General features: G+C 30.4%; 2 protein-coding genes across 4 annotated transcripts in view; one reads left to right on the top strand and one right to left on the bottom strand.

Moving 5' to 3' along the window:
• The window catches only part of LOC118065906 (uncharacterized), a 122,545-nt gene that overhangs the window by 1,891 nt on the left and 101,083 nt on the right, over nt 1–19,571 (top strand). The window lies entirely within an intron of this gene.
• The window catches only part of LOC118065901 (frizzled-2-like), a 77,894-nt gene continuing 70,785 nt past the window's right edge, over nt 12,463–19,571 (bottom strand). For all 3 annotated transcript variants that reach the window (XM_035081478.1, XM_035081477.1, XM_035081476.1), the window contains one exon: nt 12,463–15,500. In XM_035081478.1, the coding sequence (XP_034937369.1) occupies nt 13,285–15,456 (2,172 nt within the window). In that variant the 5' untranslated portion in view covers nt 15,457–15,500 and the 3' untranslated portion in view covers nt 12,463–13,284. The remainder of the gene's footprint in view (nt 15,501–19,571) is intronic.

Raw genomic sequence — 19,571 nt, 5'->3', positions numbered from 1 at the left:
TAGCAGATGATGGTAGTCCGATATCACTGGCAGTCGTCTTGGCGATTTTGGCATTCTGGTCATGGTATAATATACAAAGTGGTTCTTTTCCCGATCTCCTTGGCTCTGAGATGCATGTCATGGTCAATAGCTTAGTCAACAGCTTGCTCTTTCTGGTCTTTATTGTCCATTTTTAGTCAAAAGATTGATTAATAGCAATATCCTCAGTAAGATAATAGCTCTATGATCTACTTTGATGTTTAGAACAATATTTAAGCATCATTATTTTACTCTTTTGTTGTCATTCACAACAATTCTTTGATGCGTTCGTTAAATATTCATAACATCTGATAGCTAGATGACTTTCTGTGAGCTTCAAAGACGTTGTTTGTTTATCAGACAAGTTGTTTAAAAAATAAAAATTTGTTTAATGCTCGAGGAGAACAATCATCGATGGTAATCTACCTCCTATTATGGAGAAACTGGGTAAGGGTCTCTTGAAAGCCTTGACTTATTTACATGGTCACTTGTCCGCGTTTGATCTGTGCTCAGTCAATATTCTACACATGAATAATTTAGTAGATATCAAGTTTTAGCTTCCATATTTATACTTTCATAAGCTTATTATGAAAAATGATCTCTCAACTTTTTAGTGTTGCACATGTGATGTTTTGCTTTAATGATTACTTCATGTTTTCGTCCCAAAAGAAGCTAATGGAAATTGTTTCAATCACTCTGAATTGTTTCACTATATTTTTATTGAATAATAATTGGTTTTACTTGAAATATTGATTGAAGGCTAAATTTTAATGATAGGATTTAAATGTCTTGGATAAGTTTTTTTAGAGGTTTCTGCTTTATTGACTGAGCTGGTGAAAAGTTTGAAGAAAGCTCCGTTGAGGAGCCACCACACTGTGGTCTTTTTGAAAAATTAATTATTATCGGTAATGTCAACAACCATAGTAAATATTTATTCAATAACAAATAGCAATAATGAGAATTTTTGTTTATTAATGAAAATCGATATCAATAATAATTTTTATTTAATTCTACAGCTATTAAACATTACTGTAATATTAATTTCTCTTAAAAATAGGTTTCATCATTAGTTATAATAAATGCAACAATAATTAACTTTCCATTACATTGTATTTTATATTATTACAAAAAGTGCTTGTCTATCTTCACTAATGTTGCAACTAATTTACATCTCTTCAGTGTATATCAAATTCATATTTGATGTCATTATCTTCTCTACATAACTGAACATCTCCATTTTATTTAATTATGTAAATTCACAAAGTTGGTCTGCTAAATGTATTATATTGGAAATAATTTCAACAATAGAGTAATGTAAATATAAACACAGCTTATAATTTGTAATTTTAATTATAATCATTAAATAGATATTTAAAAATATGTATTTAAATGTTCCAACTTTGTATTTCAAAAAATTTTTTTTTTTAAATCTTAGCTTTTAGTTCTTTATTTACATCTATATTCTGTAAAATTACAGTAAAACGAGCGATAAAAAATCTTTTAATCTTTTGAAGTTATATATCTCTTTGATGAAATAAAGATAAACTTTAGTTTTCTTCATTTTGCTTACGAGTTGAGGTTTCGGGGTCAAAAAACCTTATATGGTTTTAATTTATCAAGTTATCTTAATTTTTCGTAAAAAGTTTCTCTTTCAGCTTTACAACTCAATTCCTCGACAGTAACTTGCAGGATACTCTTTAAAAAGAATGCAATTGATGTATGAGGTTTGCATTTTTAAACAAAACTAAATATTACTGAAAAGAAATTTTTTTCTCTCTCTCTCTTGAATTCATATTCTTCTATTCAACATACAAATTTTTAATCTTCTTCAGTTACCTGTGTTTTGTAGTCATTGAAAATTATTTTTGACATACATTTCACTGGAAAACAAATTCAACACAATTATTTTTTAACATAAAAATCTTTCATTTCAACATTGCAATTATTTTTTATCCACATCATCAACATTTAAATATGAATAAAAAAAAAAATGAATAACCGTAGGTTTTAAAGATTACTTTTCAGCAAACAAAGATATTTTCCTGATGATTATTTAGCATTTAATCATTTTCTATTAATGTATATAATTGAAAGGAGTAGAGTAGAGTCTAGTATTCTGGATAAATTATTCACTCGACGCTTAAATACAATTATCTGAGAACGTTGAGCTGTTGTATGTCAAAAGCATTTTTATCCATTAGGAAAATTTATACAAAACTAAAAAGACGATGATGAATTGGTGATGATTCCACTTATGGCTTGATTGGAATGACTGGAGTGAAATGTGGCGTATTCAAATGACTCCCTGCTGAGTAGAATCGTCTCTACTCCCCCATCGTGCAAAACGTAGTAATAAACTCGATCTTGCCGAGTGGCACCTTCTGGTAGAGTGTTGTATATATACTCGCATATCCATCGGGATATAATAAAAGTACAAGGTGTCTGTGGAAAGTGGGCGCGTCGTATTCGTGTTTTACCCTCCTTCCCCCCTTTACCTGTACTCTATATAACGTAAAATGTATGCACACATTAGCATTTAGCAATTAGTACTGACGCTTCAGGGATTTTCCCTCCACTCTCTATCGCTCTATCTTCACTTAGTCGAGTGCGTCGTATGCGAAACGTCATCCTCTTTCTACTTACTAAACCAACGAGTTTTTATCCCCTCTGAGACAAGTTTGAGATCGTTTTTTCATTAGGGATGCACTTGTATTTAATTTTCATCAATTAATTAAAGATATAAAAATATCCAATCTTTCCGAGAAATTTTAGCAAATGAAATTATGCGGAAATTTTGCATTTAGAAGAGTTCAAGAAAATATTTTGATTGCTATACATTTGTGTCTATTGATTTAATGCTAATATTTTTGTTGTTTTTTTTTGTTACCTCAACTCGATGTGATATTTATTGTATTTTGTGTATTTTAAATTGCCAGTAATATTTTTTAAACCGTCGAAGTATGATTTATTTATTTTTTATTACGATTGTATATTGCTGGAATTTGTTTGTTATTGACAGAAAAAATTATACCATTTTTTTTTCGATGCTTTCATACAAATAGTTTCTATATTTTACACATGAAAAATACATTTTTGATAGGAGCATGATGTTACATACTGTAGTGGTGAAAAATTTAAAAATACTGTCTGATTTTTCTGCTTTGATAATTTTATATAGAAGAGACTTTGTCTGACAAGCAAGGAATCTTTCTTCTATTGCTTTGAAGTATCAAAAATATAAAATTTTTTGATATTCAAAAGAGTGAATTTATGATATGTCAGAATATAATAGAATTTTTATCATTTATTTTTTAATAAATACAATCAAGTTGAAATAGAATTTTGCAAAATTAATATTTATTCTTACACGAATAAACTTGTTATTATTTTCAGTTTTAATTTTAAATTCAGTTTAAATTAAAAAAAATAAGTAGTTGAACTTCACTTGCTGCAATTAAAAATTTTTATTTGATGAAGTACAAGACATGTATGTATTAAATATACCTGTGATAGACGAGCCTGATGACGTGAGTGTATATGTTTATGGAAGAGAACTGAATCACACGTCACCCGACACGCGGAACGTGACGAACTACCGTATAAATCGTTTATGGTGCGTGCAAAAACAACTGCATGAACCCCCAACTACTTTGAGCCCCAAAAAATCCTGACAATCGTCGTGACAAATAAATACAAACATCCGCAACGAACAGATTGGCTGGATTCTTTCTCTCTTTTATTTAAAAAAAGATAAAAAATATATATATATATATATATATATATATATATATATATATAAAGAGTCATAAAAGAAAGGAAGAAAAATATTCCTTCTCTTTTACTCATTTAAAAATTCGTATCTTCTTACATTTACAACACATATCGTCTTCGTTGCTTCCTCTTTTACTTGCTCCACTGTGTGTTCTTTCGACTTCTGAAAATAGTCCACGGAAATTGGGAGTCTGCACAAATGCTTGAGAAAGCAAATTCAAGTCATTTCGTCTACATGTTCACACTCAATTTGAGACTCTGAAAATTCAAATGCATTTACTTTTTGTTCATTCTTCCATCGTGTATACACGTGTGGAAAATAATCTGAAAACGACTGCAGGAAATGAAGTTTAATTAAAGAAGAGTACACGAATTTCGTGGAGGCTTTTTACTTTATTTTAACAGCTGATTAATTTATCACATAATTTCATGATTAAATTACTTTATTATTATTTTATTATAAATGATCAGAGAATATTAACTATCAGTCATTGGTGACAGCTATCTCAGTCATGCTACTGAGAATTAGTTAAATTTAACTGATTTAATTAGCATACTGCTGTAGCAATTTTTCGCAGTTATCAGTTTTTAATAATTAAAGAAACAAAAGGAACTATATTAAAATTTTTAAAAACACATTTATTTTTTTCTTTAACAATTTTCAAATTACTTTGTAATCATCAAAATTCAATCACTAATTCTTTCACTGAATAGTTGCTGATTTGTTTAAGAAAGTAGAAAAATAGGATACTGTTACCCAATAATGGAAATGATAGATAAATAATGAATTTATTAGCAACGATAAAAATTCCATTTTACGGATAAATCAGCGTAAAAATATAAAATTATTGAGTGAAATTGAAATTAACTGGAATTTTTTTTTTAAAATATATCGTAATATATTTTGAGAAAGTAAAAAGTATTTATTGTACTAAGAAAAAACTTTATTAATATTAATAAAATATTTGAATACATAACTGCAATTAATTATTTAATATATTCACATAATAGTTGATTAATTTAATTATTTATAGCAATATTTTATTAAAATTAGTAAATTTTTTTCTTAGTGTAAAAAATCAAAATGAATATGACAGTATTTATGGGAATATAAAAGAGAGAAATGGTGGAAAATGAAAAATTTATGGCATAAATATTATTCTAAATGAATAAAAATTTGTTATAACTCCACAAGTGAAATTGAAAAAGTTGAAAATAAAATCAATTTTAGTACTACTGTTTATTTTTCTTGGTTGTTTTGTCTTCGACAACGAGCTAACTTTACGAGTGTTCAGGTTTAAAGGAAACATAGACTTCTCATTGAGTGTGATAGTGTAGTATGTAAAGGTGTTAGTAGTAGTTGGAGCAAGAAACATGAGACTCGTATATAGGTATACCTTCTGTCGAATTGATTGGAGTAGGTGCCTATTATCGTGTACATGCTGGAACGCAAGCACAACTCGTGACAAATCGATCGTGTACAGCATGATTCTGTCGTAAAGCTTCGACTTCGATCTGTAGTAACTTACTTTATTACTCGACTTTATTAGAAATCTACACTCTTTCGATATTATTATCGTTCTTTTCAGATGAAATCTTTTAAAATTCCATTTAATTCCTCTCTTTATGTCCACTAAAAACAAAACAATTAAACTGAAAAGTCTTTATACATATTTTTTTTGCTGATAAATAATTTAAAATAAAAAGTCAATTTATTATTTAAAAATCGAGGAATAAAAAAGATAACATACATTACCAGAGAATTGGGCTTTAAAATTTCCGATTAAATTTTTATGACATGTTCTTAAATTGTTATATGAGTTTTTTTAATTTTTAATTATTCTGAATAAAAAAACCAGTTAAAAATAAACAACTCGATTAAATAAATATTGTGGGTGATAAAGAAAATGAATATTAAAAAAATTAGTGATTTTTAAAAAGTTAAAATTCAGTAAAGTAATCATGATAGCAAGTATCCAATTAGTTTTAGATTACATCTAGAATGATAATCATACTCAACAACTTTTTATCTTTTATTCTCTATCAATAATTAAACTTCCTTGAATTACCCTTTGGTAAAGAACATTGACTTGCTATTCAACTCGAACAATTGATTTTGTGATTCACAATGTAAAACTACAGAATCTAAGCTGCTTTTGTCATTGTCTTTCTTGGTAACCCTTTTCGATATAATTCAAATTAGATTTCTGTGTACCGTTAATCCATGTCGGTGACAACAGCTGTGTGTTGAAGACAAAAACCCAGCAAAAAAGTGAACTTTAGTTGTTCTTCTACATGCACATATTTGTGTAATGCAGCTGAATGCTTTAATATTAACATCGAGGGATCAGCAGGGTCAGAAAAGTCTGTAGTGTATTGTTTTCCAAGAGTTACGACCCAAGATAGACCAACACGTACAGCTTATATTGAGATAGATGAACGATAATCGCTTTGCAACATTCATAGTGGCCAGTCTTGTTTCGTCATCTTTGAATTATATGCATGAATTTGTAATAGAGCTCTGTGGTACTATGTTAAAGTGATATTCTTTTCAGTTGTGGTTACATTCACCAGCATCTAATAAAATATTCAAAGAATTTTTTGTTGTCAGAACGTGGAAAATTGTTATTTTAATGAGAATGTGAATAAAACAATGTTTTTTCTCAACTCTTTATTAAAATTGTTAAAACAATTCTAGTACTTGAAACAAGCTTTAGGTGGTATTTGAGCTAGAGTAGCATTGATGGCGTTGGAGATCTCTGGTATTATTTTCCATGTTCTTATAAAAATTAACTTTATAAAAATAATCAACGGACTTTATTTTTCTTGTAAGTCTAATTCATTATTGTCTTTTTTAATTTAAAAGTACAACATTGGTTAATAGCCAAGTTTCCTGGATGTAGTAAAAGCTAAAAATAATAACTTCATGTTCATACCAATAATACAATGATAAATAAGTTCTTGTTTGAAAAATACACTACTCACTGATATTGGACACTTAGAAAAAAAATAATGTTCCAAGTCATTTCTAAATGTGAATATTTTTCTGAATTATTGTAAACCAAGAATAAGAAGAAGTTCTTTGAAGTCCAAACTTGTCTGCTTCCAAATCATTGGTTTCATTATTTTACCTTCAACAAAATTTCACCAAATCTACTAACAAATCTTTTAAATTGATTAAAAGCATTCAATAAAGACTATAATCAAGCACCATGAACAAGGATCAAAGAGTTTTTAACATATCCAAAATATTCTAGGTTTTGACCTCACTTTCATTTTCAATTACCCTTACTTCTGTAGCTTTTCATCATTATTTCATATGCTAATGTTATCATGGGTCTTCTCTAACTTTATTTGCTTATCATATGAAGAGTTTCTCGAATAACAACATAAATAAACAAGAGAAACTAATTATTTAGATCCTGTAAAGCAATCTTAGATTATTAAAACATGTGAATAATTCAAAAAGCTCAGAAATGGGTTGAATGTAATATTAAATGAATTTCAAAGCTCAATAATGATTCAGTTAATAAAATATTTGTAGAACAGTCACTGAAAATTATTTTATTGGTTCAATGACTCACTGAAATTGCTGTTACTTTATATTGAATTCATCTAAAATTGATTAGTGATGAAATCAGAGAGTCCTACTGATGAATAATAAATCAGAACTTAATAATAAATGAAATAAATAATAAAATTGAAACATAGTTTCTGATAAAGAATAGAAGCTATTTATTTTGGAGAAAATATGATATGTAATCATGATGTGTTTTTAATTGACTTAATTTAACTAGTGTGTAAATAATAGATGATCACATGGTTGATGTTACCCTATTTGAATGAATATTTCATCAAAATGTGTTTATATAATCAAATGATTTTCTTGTATTCCTGGCATCTGAAATTCAAGATGAAATGTAAATTGTTAACTGATACTTTCAGCATTTGTTTTTGGAGAACAAGGATTATTTAATGAAGAAAATAACGCAGGAAATTCAAGAAAGAACCTTCATTAATATTTCAACAAGCAAATAACTTGAAATTCTCTCTTATATACTCCGAATAACCTTCTAGTCTAAATGCGTCACGGTCATTTTACCTTCTTCCTAAAGTATATATAATTTTTTTTCACTTTATCATCTTTATCTACACACATCGTACATCATCATTTATCAATCTTATCAATGGCAATCATCGATTCTTTATATCAATTACATTCTTAAATATTTGGATAGCTGAAATATTTCTAGAGAATTTTTGGAAACTTGTTTCAATAAGAAACAATAAATGACTATCTTTTGGGGGTTGTTTTTATAGTGAAATTCTTTATGATGTGTACAAAATTGATTATTCTTTTGACTAATAATTTTAAATCATTAAATAAATGTAGCTAAATTACTTTCAATGTCAAAGTGCTTGGAATTATTTGAAAGTCTTTAGAAATGATGATATTTAGGAAGAAAAAATTATTTTATTCTTTTTATTGACTTCTTGATATGCAGATGATTTTTAAAATACTTACTATAAAGTTAATTAAAGACATAATCAAAGAAATTCAAGCTCAATTAAGCTGTCAATAATTTTTATTAAGATCCTCCCTCATCTTGATAAAAATATGAATATTAAAATGGATATGAATGTCTGGTAGAACATAAATAAGAGTAGTTACATATATGTATACATTTTGGATAGAAATGGATGATAGTATTGGAGACGATCTAGGCTTTGATACATTGCGCAAATCCCACATATATAGGAGAGTAGCCAGGCCCCTCGTTTCTTCATTTTTTTCCCTCCTTTTTTTTTGAAATACTGCGAACAGCCCGGGGTATGTTTGCTCAGCGCTCAACTTCCCTCGTGTGTGAATACTAATTAGCCGACTCGCAAAACTCTTGCCCCGGAATCGTGCATATTTTTTTCCGAAAAAAAATTCGCAACATGTGTGTGGTGATGGAATTGTTGCCAATATTGAGATTTTTTTATAATTTAAAAAATACCATCCGGTAATTATTTACCAATCAACTCACACTAACTTGGTTATTTTAATTATTTATATTTATTTTTAATAGTTCAAAATATTGATTACAATATTATTTATGAAACACTTTAATATATATTTTTCTAGCTTTTGACATGTTATAAAATCTTGAAATCTCTCAAATTGAATAATAAAATTGTTTTTAATCATTTGCAAAAATTATTATTCAACTATTACTTAATCAATATTATAAATAATTTTTTTGTCTAAATAAATAAGATAAATTAATAAAAAAAGGTACTTTAAAAAGTCAATGTAAATTTAATTACTTTAATAAAACCTCAAACTTGAGTTTGACAAAAATAAAATTGGCAGAAATTAAGCAAACCCACCATTGATAATAATCTTCAAAAGAACTATTCATTGGAAAAATTTATTCATGTCTACGACAATAATTCATGATTAAACATTACTTGAAAATAAAAAAGTGCCTACTCTTAGTGTTCAAAGGATTAAACCAAGTGATGAAGGAATCTGTCATTAAAGTCTACTACATACAGGAGAGATGATTAGAAAATAATCACTCTTGCAAACGGTTTGAGTTAACGAGCATATACGAATGACTAAGAGATTCCTATCTTGTTGGGCCAACTGTGGGCGGTAAACGTCAGCCTGCCGTGCGTATAAGTTGTTTATGGCTGTGATACCAAGCACACAGGAACTATAGGATCTAAAAGGAAAGAAAGAGAAAGAAGTTAAGAGAGAATTCCCTTAGGCTATAAATTCGTTCCTCTATCTCTTTCTCATGTCGTCTGGGTCTTGTTGTTGAGGGTGGTTCAGGCGGATTCATCGCCTTTTAGATTTTGCGCTATGCAGTTCTGGTGTCCTTGAAAAATTCCCGGAAGACTAAGGATCTATGATGTTTGATAAATGATCTTGAAAAAGGATCGAGGATCACTTGTTGTTGGTATTGGGAATTAAAAGGGTTTAAAGAATAAAACAAGCATATAATTAAATAATAATAAAATGTATTAAAAATCGTATACAATTTTGATTTCCGTACGGTAAAAAATTTTTATCGGTTTTCAACCGGTCATTTTTTCCAAGCTTCAGTTGTTGGTCATTAGCTAATTATTTTTATTCAAGATTAAAAATGTTTTGAAAATAAAAATAAATAAAATCAAATGGCGGAAGTTGGGAGAGTAGAGAGCGAGAGAGCTTTAAAATTAAATTAAATCATCATAACTTTCTTTTATTTTTGTTTCATCTTTATTATTAAACTTTGTTTTAAAAAAACAAAAAAAAAATGTTTTATCTTTTTTTGTCTTTTATTGATAATTATCGTGACAAAAAAACGGTTGTGGTTTACAAAGTTATGCGCATATAAAGCTATAGTTTTCTCCCTCGTCTCTTGACGTCGCGTCTTTCTATTCTCTCTTCCACCTCACGCTATCATATTTGACTCTCTCTCCTTTGTTGTTATTATGATTATTATTATTCATGGTCTTACTATTATTTTATCTTTCTCCGTCAGTAGAAAATTTCGTTTCTCCTTCAATTCTTCTGATATGTGAGACTAATCTCTGTGACTTTAATACGCGATACGTTATAGTAATTATTTAATTACATTTCTATTTAATTATTTTATTTACTCGTTTTTTATTTTTATTTCTTTATCAATAATCGTAATAATAATAATAATAATAATTTATTCACATAAACATAATGTTTATTATTTATTTGTGTTCATCTATTGTGTGTTTATCATTTGTTATGCTCATATTACTCATTTTGTTTTTACATTTTTGTTTGTTGTTTCATTCATTTGGCAAATGAGTCTAATGAGACTCTCAATTAAGTTTGCGTTGAGGCAGGTATCGGTTTTCGCTCATACATTGGATGGTTGTTAAGCAGAATAGTGCAATTATGATGAATTGTTTTATTATATGGTTTATTCTTTTTATTGCTTATTTGGATTTTTTTTTCTTTCCCCATTTGTCTGTTGATTTGCTTTTCTTTTATTTTCAATTTCATTTAAATATAATTATTGGAAAGTCTTTTTTGTAAAAACACACACACAATTTAGAATTGACTTTACACACTTTGTAGTTATATAAATCTTATTCTTACGAAAAAAAAATATTTCAAAAAAAAAATTGACTTACAAAATTGGTACTTCAATTAATACATTGTTTTATATAAGTTTCCAAAATGTTTAAATTCATTGTTATAAAAAATTGTATATGTTTTATCAAAGTGTTATTTAATCGTCTGAATTGTCGTATAAAAAAATCATTAATTATTTTCTTTTCACTGTTGTTTATGAACATGATCATTTGATAATTTTATAAGAGCTTTTTATAATAATTATTATTATTTAATTGAAGCTCTTCATGTTTACGTATGAATTATATTTAAAATTGCAATTTTAATAATCATTATTATGCTTTATTATAATAATATAAATAAATACTACTTAAATAATTGTAATAACAAAGAATTTTATTTATAAAAAAAAGATTGTTACATTGAAAGACTTTTTTTCTCGTAAGAATATTGAAAAATTCAATAGTCGTTCTGTTGTATTTAATAAACAGAATCGACTGTAGATAAAACTGTTGGCTTAACTTGACTTAAAAAGTATATTCTTATTTACTTGTTAATTGCATTTTGGTCTACACAACTACGTTGAATTGGCGGAGATCTGAATAAATGAAATGAAAACATATAATAGTCTTTGAGACACAACTACACATCTCACGCAAGATACACGGTACATATAGTAATACATTTTACTACGGTGCACGTGGCTCTCTCCTTTTCACCTCTCTGTTTTCTCTCCCACCCCCTTTCATCTCTAATTCATTACTTTGTCATTGATTTACATCTGGAGAAATGATTTTTCGCTCTCATCAGCAATATAGTACGTATTAATTAGGAGAGAATTACAATCAGTGATCAATCTCTATTATTTCTTTGTCCATTTATATTTTATTTTATTTTTTATCTTCAATATTTTTGACCTATTGTAAATATATATGAAACAGTGACCAGTGTTACCTCTTTTTTATTTTGTTTTTTTTTGTTTTTAAATTAATTATTATACTTAAATTCTATATTTTAATATTTTATAAATTTCACGGTAAAAAAAAACTGTTCTACAATATATAATAAAATATTTATCACCTCATTCATACAATTTTAGTCATTCATAAAAAATGCCAAATAATTATTTTCTTCTTTATTAAGATTTCTCCTTTTTGATTATTTTATTTTAATTTTCATATCTGTCGAGTATCGAACTGTTTTATTCTGTACATTTAATTTGTTATTTGTTTTTCTTTATGTTATTATTTTAATCTAACTCTTTATTTATTTACAACGAAACTATTATCTAAATAATAATTAATAATTATTAATATATTGTATTTACATTATAATAATTCTTTTGTTATCCTAAATACTATCCTATACATTCTTACATTTTTCTAATGTATCTCCTTCAACGTCTATCAAATATTTCTACAAATAACTTGTAGTAATAAATACACATATTATTATTAAAAATAAATAAATATAAAAATTATAATTTAATAGTACTTTTGACATGTTTATTATATAGGTTTTAATTAGTGACGATTTCTCATCACCTTTTTTAAATAGAAAAAAGAAATCTTTAGCTGCAAATTAACGTGAAAGAGATACATTGCAACGACTCTAATCAGTACTTATTCAGAAATGGCTAGTAGATAATTAGACAAGAGTGAGAATACATAATATTAAAGACGGACATGCACACTCGAGCTAGACAAGTAAGAGATAAAGGAGAAAAAGGAGAAACCTTAGCTGAAGAAAATATTTCTATTTTTTTTTCTTTTTTGTTTTAAAATCATTTTTTTCTTCACTTCACTTCTCTTCCTCTCACTCTCCCTCATGTACAAACATTCGTTTTCACAAATACACAAACTCACTAGCCAGAGACTGTCTGCGAAACGACGTGCAGTTCTGCTTTGCGTAGTCACGGACGGTGAACTTTCCCCGGCGTAATAAAATTAAAAATAAAAATAAAAAAACATTAAAAAATAAAAAATAAACATCACTGCTACATTGACTCGATAATTTAAACAGAGATTTAATTGATTCCCTGTTTATTTTTTTATTATATACGTATATGCGGCAAAAATTTATGGCAAAGTGTCCAATCACGGATCACAAACCCACCCTATGGTGTCAGTCATTGATTAGACATCAGTAGCTTGAGTGTAGGAAGGCGCAAGACCGTGGGCTGGAGTCAGAGGCCCAGTAGTTGATGCCAGGGACCTTCTAGAATAAATCGTGGCAGCGCTATGTGGCGTATGTGGTGCCGTATGTGCTGGCGTGTGCCTCCGCGAGGCGCTGGCGAAGGGCTAAATGGGTCCATAGTTGCTCAGGGCGGAAGGCCTCTCGTGTTGAAGTTGATTTTGAGGCTGTTCACAGCCGGCCGAATTCATGTCGCCTCCCGCCGACTGGTGACGTCATACGTGCGAAAGCGGGGGTTGCTTGAGAACATGGTGATGAAGATGATGTTGAGAAGCACTAGCAACACTCCCTGGTGGAAGTAAAGCACTTCCAGGACCTGATGGTGCATATCCTGGCATCATACCACGAGCTACACCTTTCATACTAGCACTACCAATCCCACTGACACCTGTCACTCCTGCCATTCCAGTATTTCCCGCTGCTACACCACCACCAAAGAGCCTTCGCCAAAGTCTTCGCCATGAATCCAAGGTTTTACCACTCCAAATCCAAACACCAGAGGTGATGCCCACTGCCAAAGCCATAAAGTATTTTAGCATGAGGATGGAATAGATGGGCTTTGATTGAATTTTACAAGGACAAGCTAGATGTGCAATCCATTCATCTCGTTGAGTTGATTCGTAGAGATAACATCCAAGGACAGCACTGGCAGGAACAGTATAGAGAACTGAGAATACTCCAATTCGAATCATGAGTTTCTCGAGTTTATCAGCCTTGGCACCAGGTTGTCTCTTAATGACACTCCGTATCCTGAAGAGACTAACGAAACCAGCAAGTAAAAAGCTGGTTCCAAGTAGCAGATAGACTAGAAGAGGAACGAGGATGAATTTTTGAACACCTTCTGGTGCAACAGTACAAACACCTGCAACTGGATCACCAGCAATACCTCCAACAAGTAAAGCCCAAACAGTTTGAGCAGTTGGTGCTAACCAAGCAGCAAGATGAAAGTATTGAGAGTAGGAGGCGATTGCTTCATTACCCCATTTCAATCCTGCAGCCAGGAACCAAGTGAAGGCAAGAATCACCCACCACACTGATGATGCCATACCGAAGAAGTAGATCATTAAAAAGACAGTGACACAAGTTCCTGGTCCTTGAGTTCCAGATCTCAATGCTGGTCCATCACAGGCGATTTCTTCATGACCCATAACACTTCTGGCCAAGTAACCCAAGGAAACGACAAAGTAGCAGGCTGATAAGAAGACAATAGGTCTTTCTGGGTATTTAAATCGTTGCGTGTCTATCAGGAATGTGATTACGGTGGTGAGAGTGCTTGCGGCGCACAGACCGCTCCAAAGAGTTACCCACACGGTTGCGAATCCTCTCTCCTCTGCCGACAGAAAGACCCCGTGACATGGAAGGGCGCAATTTTGAACCCCGGCAACCCCCTGACTCTGGCTGTCTCCGATTGATGGTGGCACTGGAACCCCGACGATGTGCATGCTTCCCAGAGCCCCGTGGCCGCTTGTGCCGGCGTTTGTGACCCCCAGGGGTACGAGGGGAGCTTTGCATCGGCACAAGCAATCCCTTGTCCTTTCCCCTGGGGGATGCTGACAGTTTTTTGAATTTTTTCCCTTACACCGGGCTGGTTGTGACGTCTTCGATGGTCTAGTAGGTCGTGGTGGACCTGCTGGTATAGGAGCACTGCTAGCTGGACCTGATCCTGAACCTCCACCACTATTTGTATGATTATCTTGTTCCATACATAAGTTTTCCGGGTCTCCATGGTTCGGTAAACGTTCACAGGCCATTCTCTCAGGCCAGGAGAATCCATATTGTTGCATCAATGGAGCACAACCGGCTCTGGCTCGTTCACAAACACTCCTACATGCCGGAAGTGGCTTGCTATATTCTGGTAGACAAATTGGTGTGTACATAGAGCAGAGAAAAAATTTAAGGTCTGGAGAGCACTTGATTTCCACCAACGGCCAAAATTGATGGACTTCTAGACCTGCTTCATCTTGCGTATCATGATTCAGCTCGTTTGGCATTGCAGTCAGGTTGTATCCAATTCCCCGACACATGGGAATGGTGATGTCCTCACATCTGCCATTTCCGTTAGAACTAGATGTCAGTACTGAGTGTCCACTGACACTTCCACTCAATCCATCACCTAGACTAGCACCTGGCTCGGGAATAACGCCAATTGCTGATGAAGATGAAGTGGACGATGATGATGATGAAGAAGACGAAGAAAGTGATGATGATGATGATGCAGAAGACGCCGATGATGAAGAACCACCCGGGAGTGGACCCACACTATTGGCAGGTCCTGTTGCGGATTCTGATCTGACATTCGGCACTGCTGTCACCGTGAGGACTAAGGGGAAGAGGATGAGTAGAATTTTTGGCATTCCACCACTTTGCGCAACGCGCGTCCGTCCCATTGCGTCCTCCGGATGATTTACACTCGCGTTGGCATCACTGCAGTCTGGAATAAAAATATCTTTTATTATTTTCTGCTTCCTTAATGCTCTCAAAAAAATCTTAAAACTAACAAAGTAGTCAAAACTATTTTCTAACAGGAATATTAAATAAAAAATGGCTATTTAATTAGAACAAGTGAATCAATTTTTTACAATTTTCAACTTTTCTTTTTACGTTGAATAAAAGAATCCTTTTTCTAAATATGCTGCTGTACTCTCGTTTATGAAAAGAGACAAGTGTAGATAGTGTTTTCATCATCGAGTACTCGTTATCTTGGTCGAGAGGCCGTTCTCGATTCTCTCTTCATTTTTACTTTTTATTCTCCTTTTTCTCCAGTCAGTCGTCTTGTTGACTTCAAGTGGACCGTTAGGATTGAGTGAAAAATATGCTTTGTCACATTTAAAACAAAAATCTGATGATTCATTAAAGAAACAACTACAAATGGATAAAAAGTCTGTTTGATTTGAAGGATCATGTAACTATATACATTTATATTAATATTTTTCTTGTTAATATTTTTTTTCGATTATTGATCAATACCACCCATGACGTCGCGATGCTTTTAAAGAAATGAAAATTAAACTCAGAGTATACATATATATATATATTAAAACCCTATAAATACCTCATGGTAACCGTGTTAGGGTGTTTAGTATAAGAGTTTAACAAACGGTAAAACTAACAAAACCAACCTCCTACAATAACATTTTGCTTCGGTCACGTGTGTTCCAGGCCTCTATTATAAGATCGTTTTTCAAAACTTTTTAAAAGTATTGCTACTGGAACATTGTTTTAATAATGATCAAAATATATTGAATTGATGTTTATAAGTTGCTGATTTTAAAAAGAAAAGATAATTTATTTATGGTGGACAAAATAATTATCATTGGCTTTAATATATAACAAAAAACAATTAAAAAAAATGTGTTTTATATTTTTGAACAGCTGGTAATGTTCCAAGAACTAATTTAATATTAATTTTATTCGGTAAAAATTATTGTTTAGTAGGTAAAGAAAAAGGAAAGTTGTTTAAATAATTTTGAAATTTATTAATATTATATGAGTTATCGATTTTGATGAAGATTGCATAATATAGTTAACATTTAGGCCTACAAATTTCTCAACACATTTACAAAAGAACCGAGGAGTCTTTATCCAGATAATAACACACTTAAATCATGTCCAATTTTGTTTTAATTAATTTCAGGTTGTCTTTTAAATGAATCTTTAATTCCATCCCACTACAATGGTGGCAAAAATAAATTCGATATGATAAAGAATGATATTAATTTACATCTGAATCTATGATTTTCTGATTCATTTTATCTACAAATTAACATAGAAAAAAATTGATTTATTTTTCATCTGGGAGTTAAGCTAAAATTCTTTTCCATCCAATAATGTAGGTAAGAAACTCATACGTATTTTTTCCACGACTTTTGCTATATACTGGGCAGGAAGCTACAGCAATATTTCTTGAATGGACTGTAGCCATGCGAGCATGATTTACATACAAGAAGTGTATATCATAACCCAAACAACGGTCTGCGTATCCGTGGCAGGCAGGCTTCTAAAACTGATTCATTGCCAGGAGTGTTCGCTATTCTCTTTTGCTTCTTTTTTATTTTACCCTCTTTCTTCTTCGCCATATCTTTGTCTCTTTTACCTTCGTATCCTTCTCATCCACCTCCACACAACCATCAGAAAGAATCCTTCAACTAATGGGAAATTATTGCACAACTGAAATACTTGTTAAATGTCACGTCAACGAAGCACGAAAAATAATGGCAGCGTGCGAATTTTTTTAAGTGAATTTTTTTTCACGATAATTCGCATTGGTTTCATGCTGAGTTGACTAGAGTGGCTCTTGCATGAGTCACGTGCAGTTTGTCGATAGTTAAGAAAAATGGCCAAGTTGAGAGAGCATGGAACGTTGACGTAAAAAAGATTAAAAGCCAATGATGAATATATAACACGAGGATTAAATTTTTTTTTAGGAAGAAGTAATAATGGAATAGAAATAGGTAGATTTAATGAACCGTTATTTTTGATAGTTTATGGTAGCACATTTATTATGCTAATAATTTTTGAGCCTCAGTTATTAGCCTAGTAAATGCTAGAATCATGTTAAAAATTCATTCAAGTTTGAAATTTAATGTTGCTGAGTGAAAATAATTTTGTTTAATTTTTAAATACATATTTTTTAACCTATAAAATAATAGGTACATTGAAAAAAAGAATTATTCATAAATAAAAAATATTTGAAACAATTAACAATGTTTTATAATAATAAACAAACGTTATTTGAATCAAATAAAAAATGATTAATTATAAATAATTTCCATTCAATCGACAATTGTTTAGATAATAATATATTATGTGTGAGTCTATTTTAGTACACTATTTCTTGCACTTATTTTTAATTCTTCAGTTATATATTTAGAGCTACATTTCTTCTTAGTAGGGATAAGTTGAGAAGAAATGTGAGACTAAAATATTTGGTAAATTTTCTACAATAATTATTATTCTAAAAATAAGAGGATTTTCTGATATTAGTTATTTATATTTTCAAAGTAAAGTTATTGTTATTAATTAAATACTAACAAGTCATATGCTCTAAATAGAAAATTCTCAAGTTTTAACAAATGTTAGAGTTCAAACTACTTTTAACAATTCATCATCTATTGTTTATATTTTATTATAAATAACTGTAATCCTTGAGTCAAATATTTGTCTTATGAGCTTTTCTATTCTCATGTAAGCTTAAGAATAAATGTAAACAATGAACATTAGGTAAGCTTTTCAACATTTAAAATACTCTAAAGAACTTTTAATAGATTATTTTTTCAGTTTATTCAAATAGATATCGTTTGCTGGAGATTATAAATATTTTATTGTTGAATAATCTCTTAAATATTTATGCAGTATTTTTTTTTTATATGTTCATGAGTTAAAGATATTTTATAACGATTAATAGTATAGTTATCTAAACATGAAATAATACAGCTTTCGACCATTTTGTTTACAAAATATTCAAATTCTCTGATACTATTGATTTTAGTGTTTAACATTAATTTGAATTTATTTTTTTATATCTAATAACGTTAGACTGATCAAATTGATTAAAAAATCAATTCTATTTTTTTTTTTAAATCGCGATCCTTCATTTTATACTTAAAAGTTTATTTTCAAATAATAATAGACTATCTTTAATACTAAATTTGAATAAAACAAATGCTAATGTGAAAGTCTGTAAAAATTTCCATAATTGATCGCATAAATGGAAAATAAATCATTTTTCCATGGAGGTGGTATTAGAGACGGACGTAAGGGTGATAATAAATTGTTCCGGTTATGGAGACAGTGTGTTATGCACTTATTCAGCTTGCACAATCACACTAGCAACAACTTTATTTCCCCTAGAGGAATAAAATTTATGAGTAGACATTGGTACTTAAATGTCTCTAATTATTTCTTCAGGATAAATACATCTGTAAAGAGAGTTGAAAGCCGGCTTATTTTCAATTCGATGAAAGGTACAAGCAATGTATAATATGCTGTAAAAAAATATAAGTCGCGTGCGTGGGTTCATTTTTCATTGCATAGGCAGTTAGATATATACTTATATACACGAGCAATGGATGAGATGGAAGTTATAAAAATAAAAGAAAGTGTATAAAAGAGATAAAAAAAATATAAAAAACAAGTATCGCGTGAGTAAACGGCACTCGGGCATATAACTCTTGACTCTTTAGTGCTCCCGGACACACGTCCCTTGCTAGTGTGTCCTCGTCGTTGACTCCTCAGGGTAAAAATTGTCCCAAGCCTCTCTCAGTAGATATTTTATCTACCAACTCATGTCTACATCCCCGCGAATCTTTCTACATTGGCCCAGTGGCTCTCATCCTCCTCTGCGAAAAAATCCTTTCAAGATTTAACCTACTCCTTAACGAGACATAACTACCACTCATCATAAAACAGTCTTTGTTATTAATTCATTTTGACAGGTATTTTTTTTGTTTAATCATTTCCTTCTTTGAAACAGATGGAATATATTGTTTTAATAAATTTCTGA

Source organism: Chelonus insularis, unplaced genomic scaffold, assembly GCF_013357705.1.
Source record: "Chelonus insularis isolate UGA/USDA-ARS -01 unplaced genomic scaffold, ASM1335770v1 contig_324_pilon, whole genome shotgun sequence".
Taxonomy (NCBI): domain Eukaryota; kingdom Metazoa; phylum Arthropoda; class Insecta; order Hymenoptera; family Braconidae; genus Chelonus; species Chelonus insularis.
This window is presented reverse-complemented; position numbering and strand designations above follow the sequence as displayed.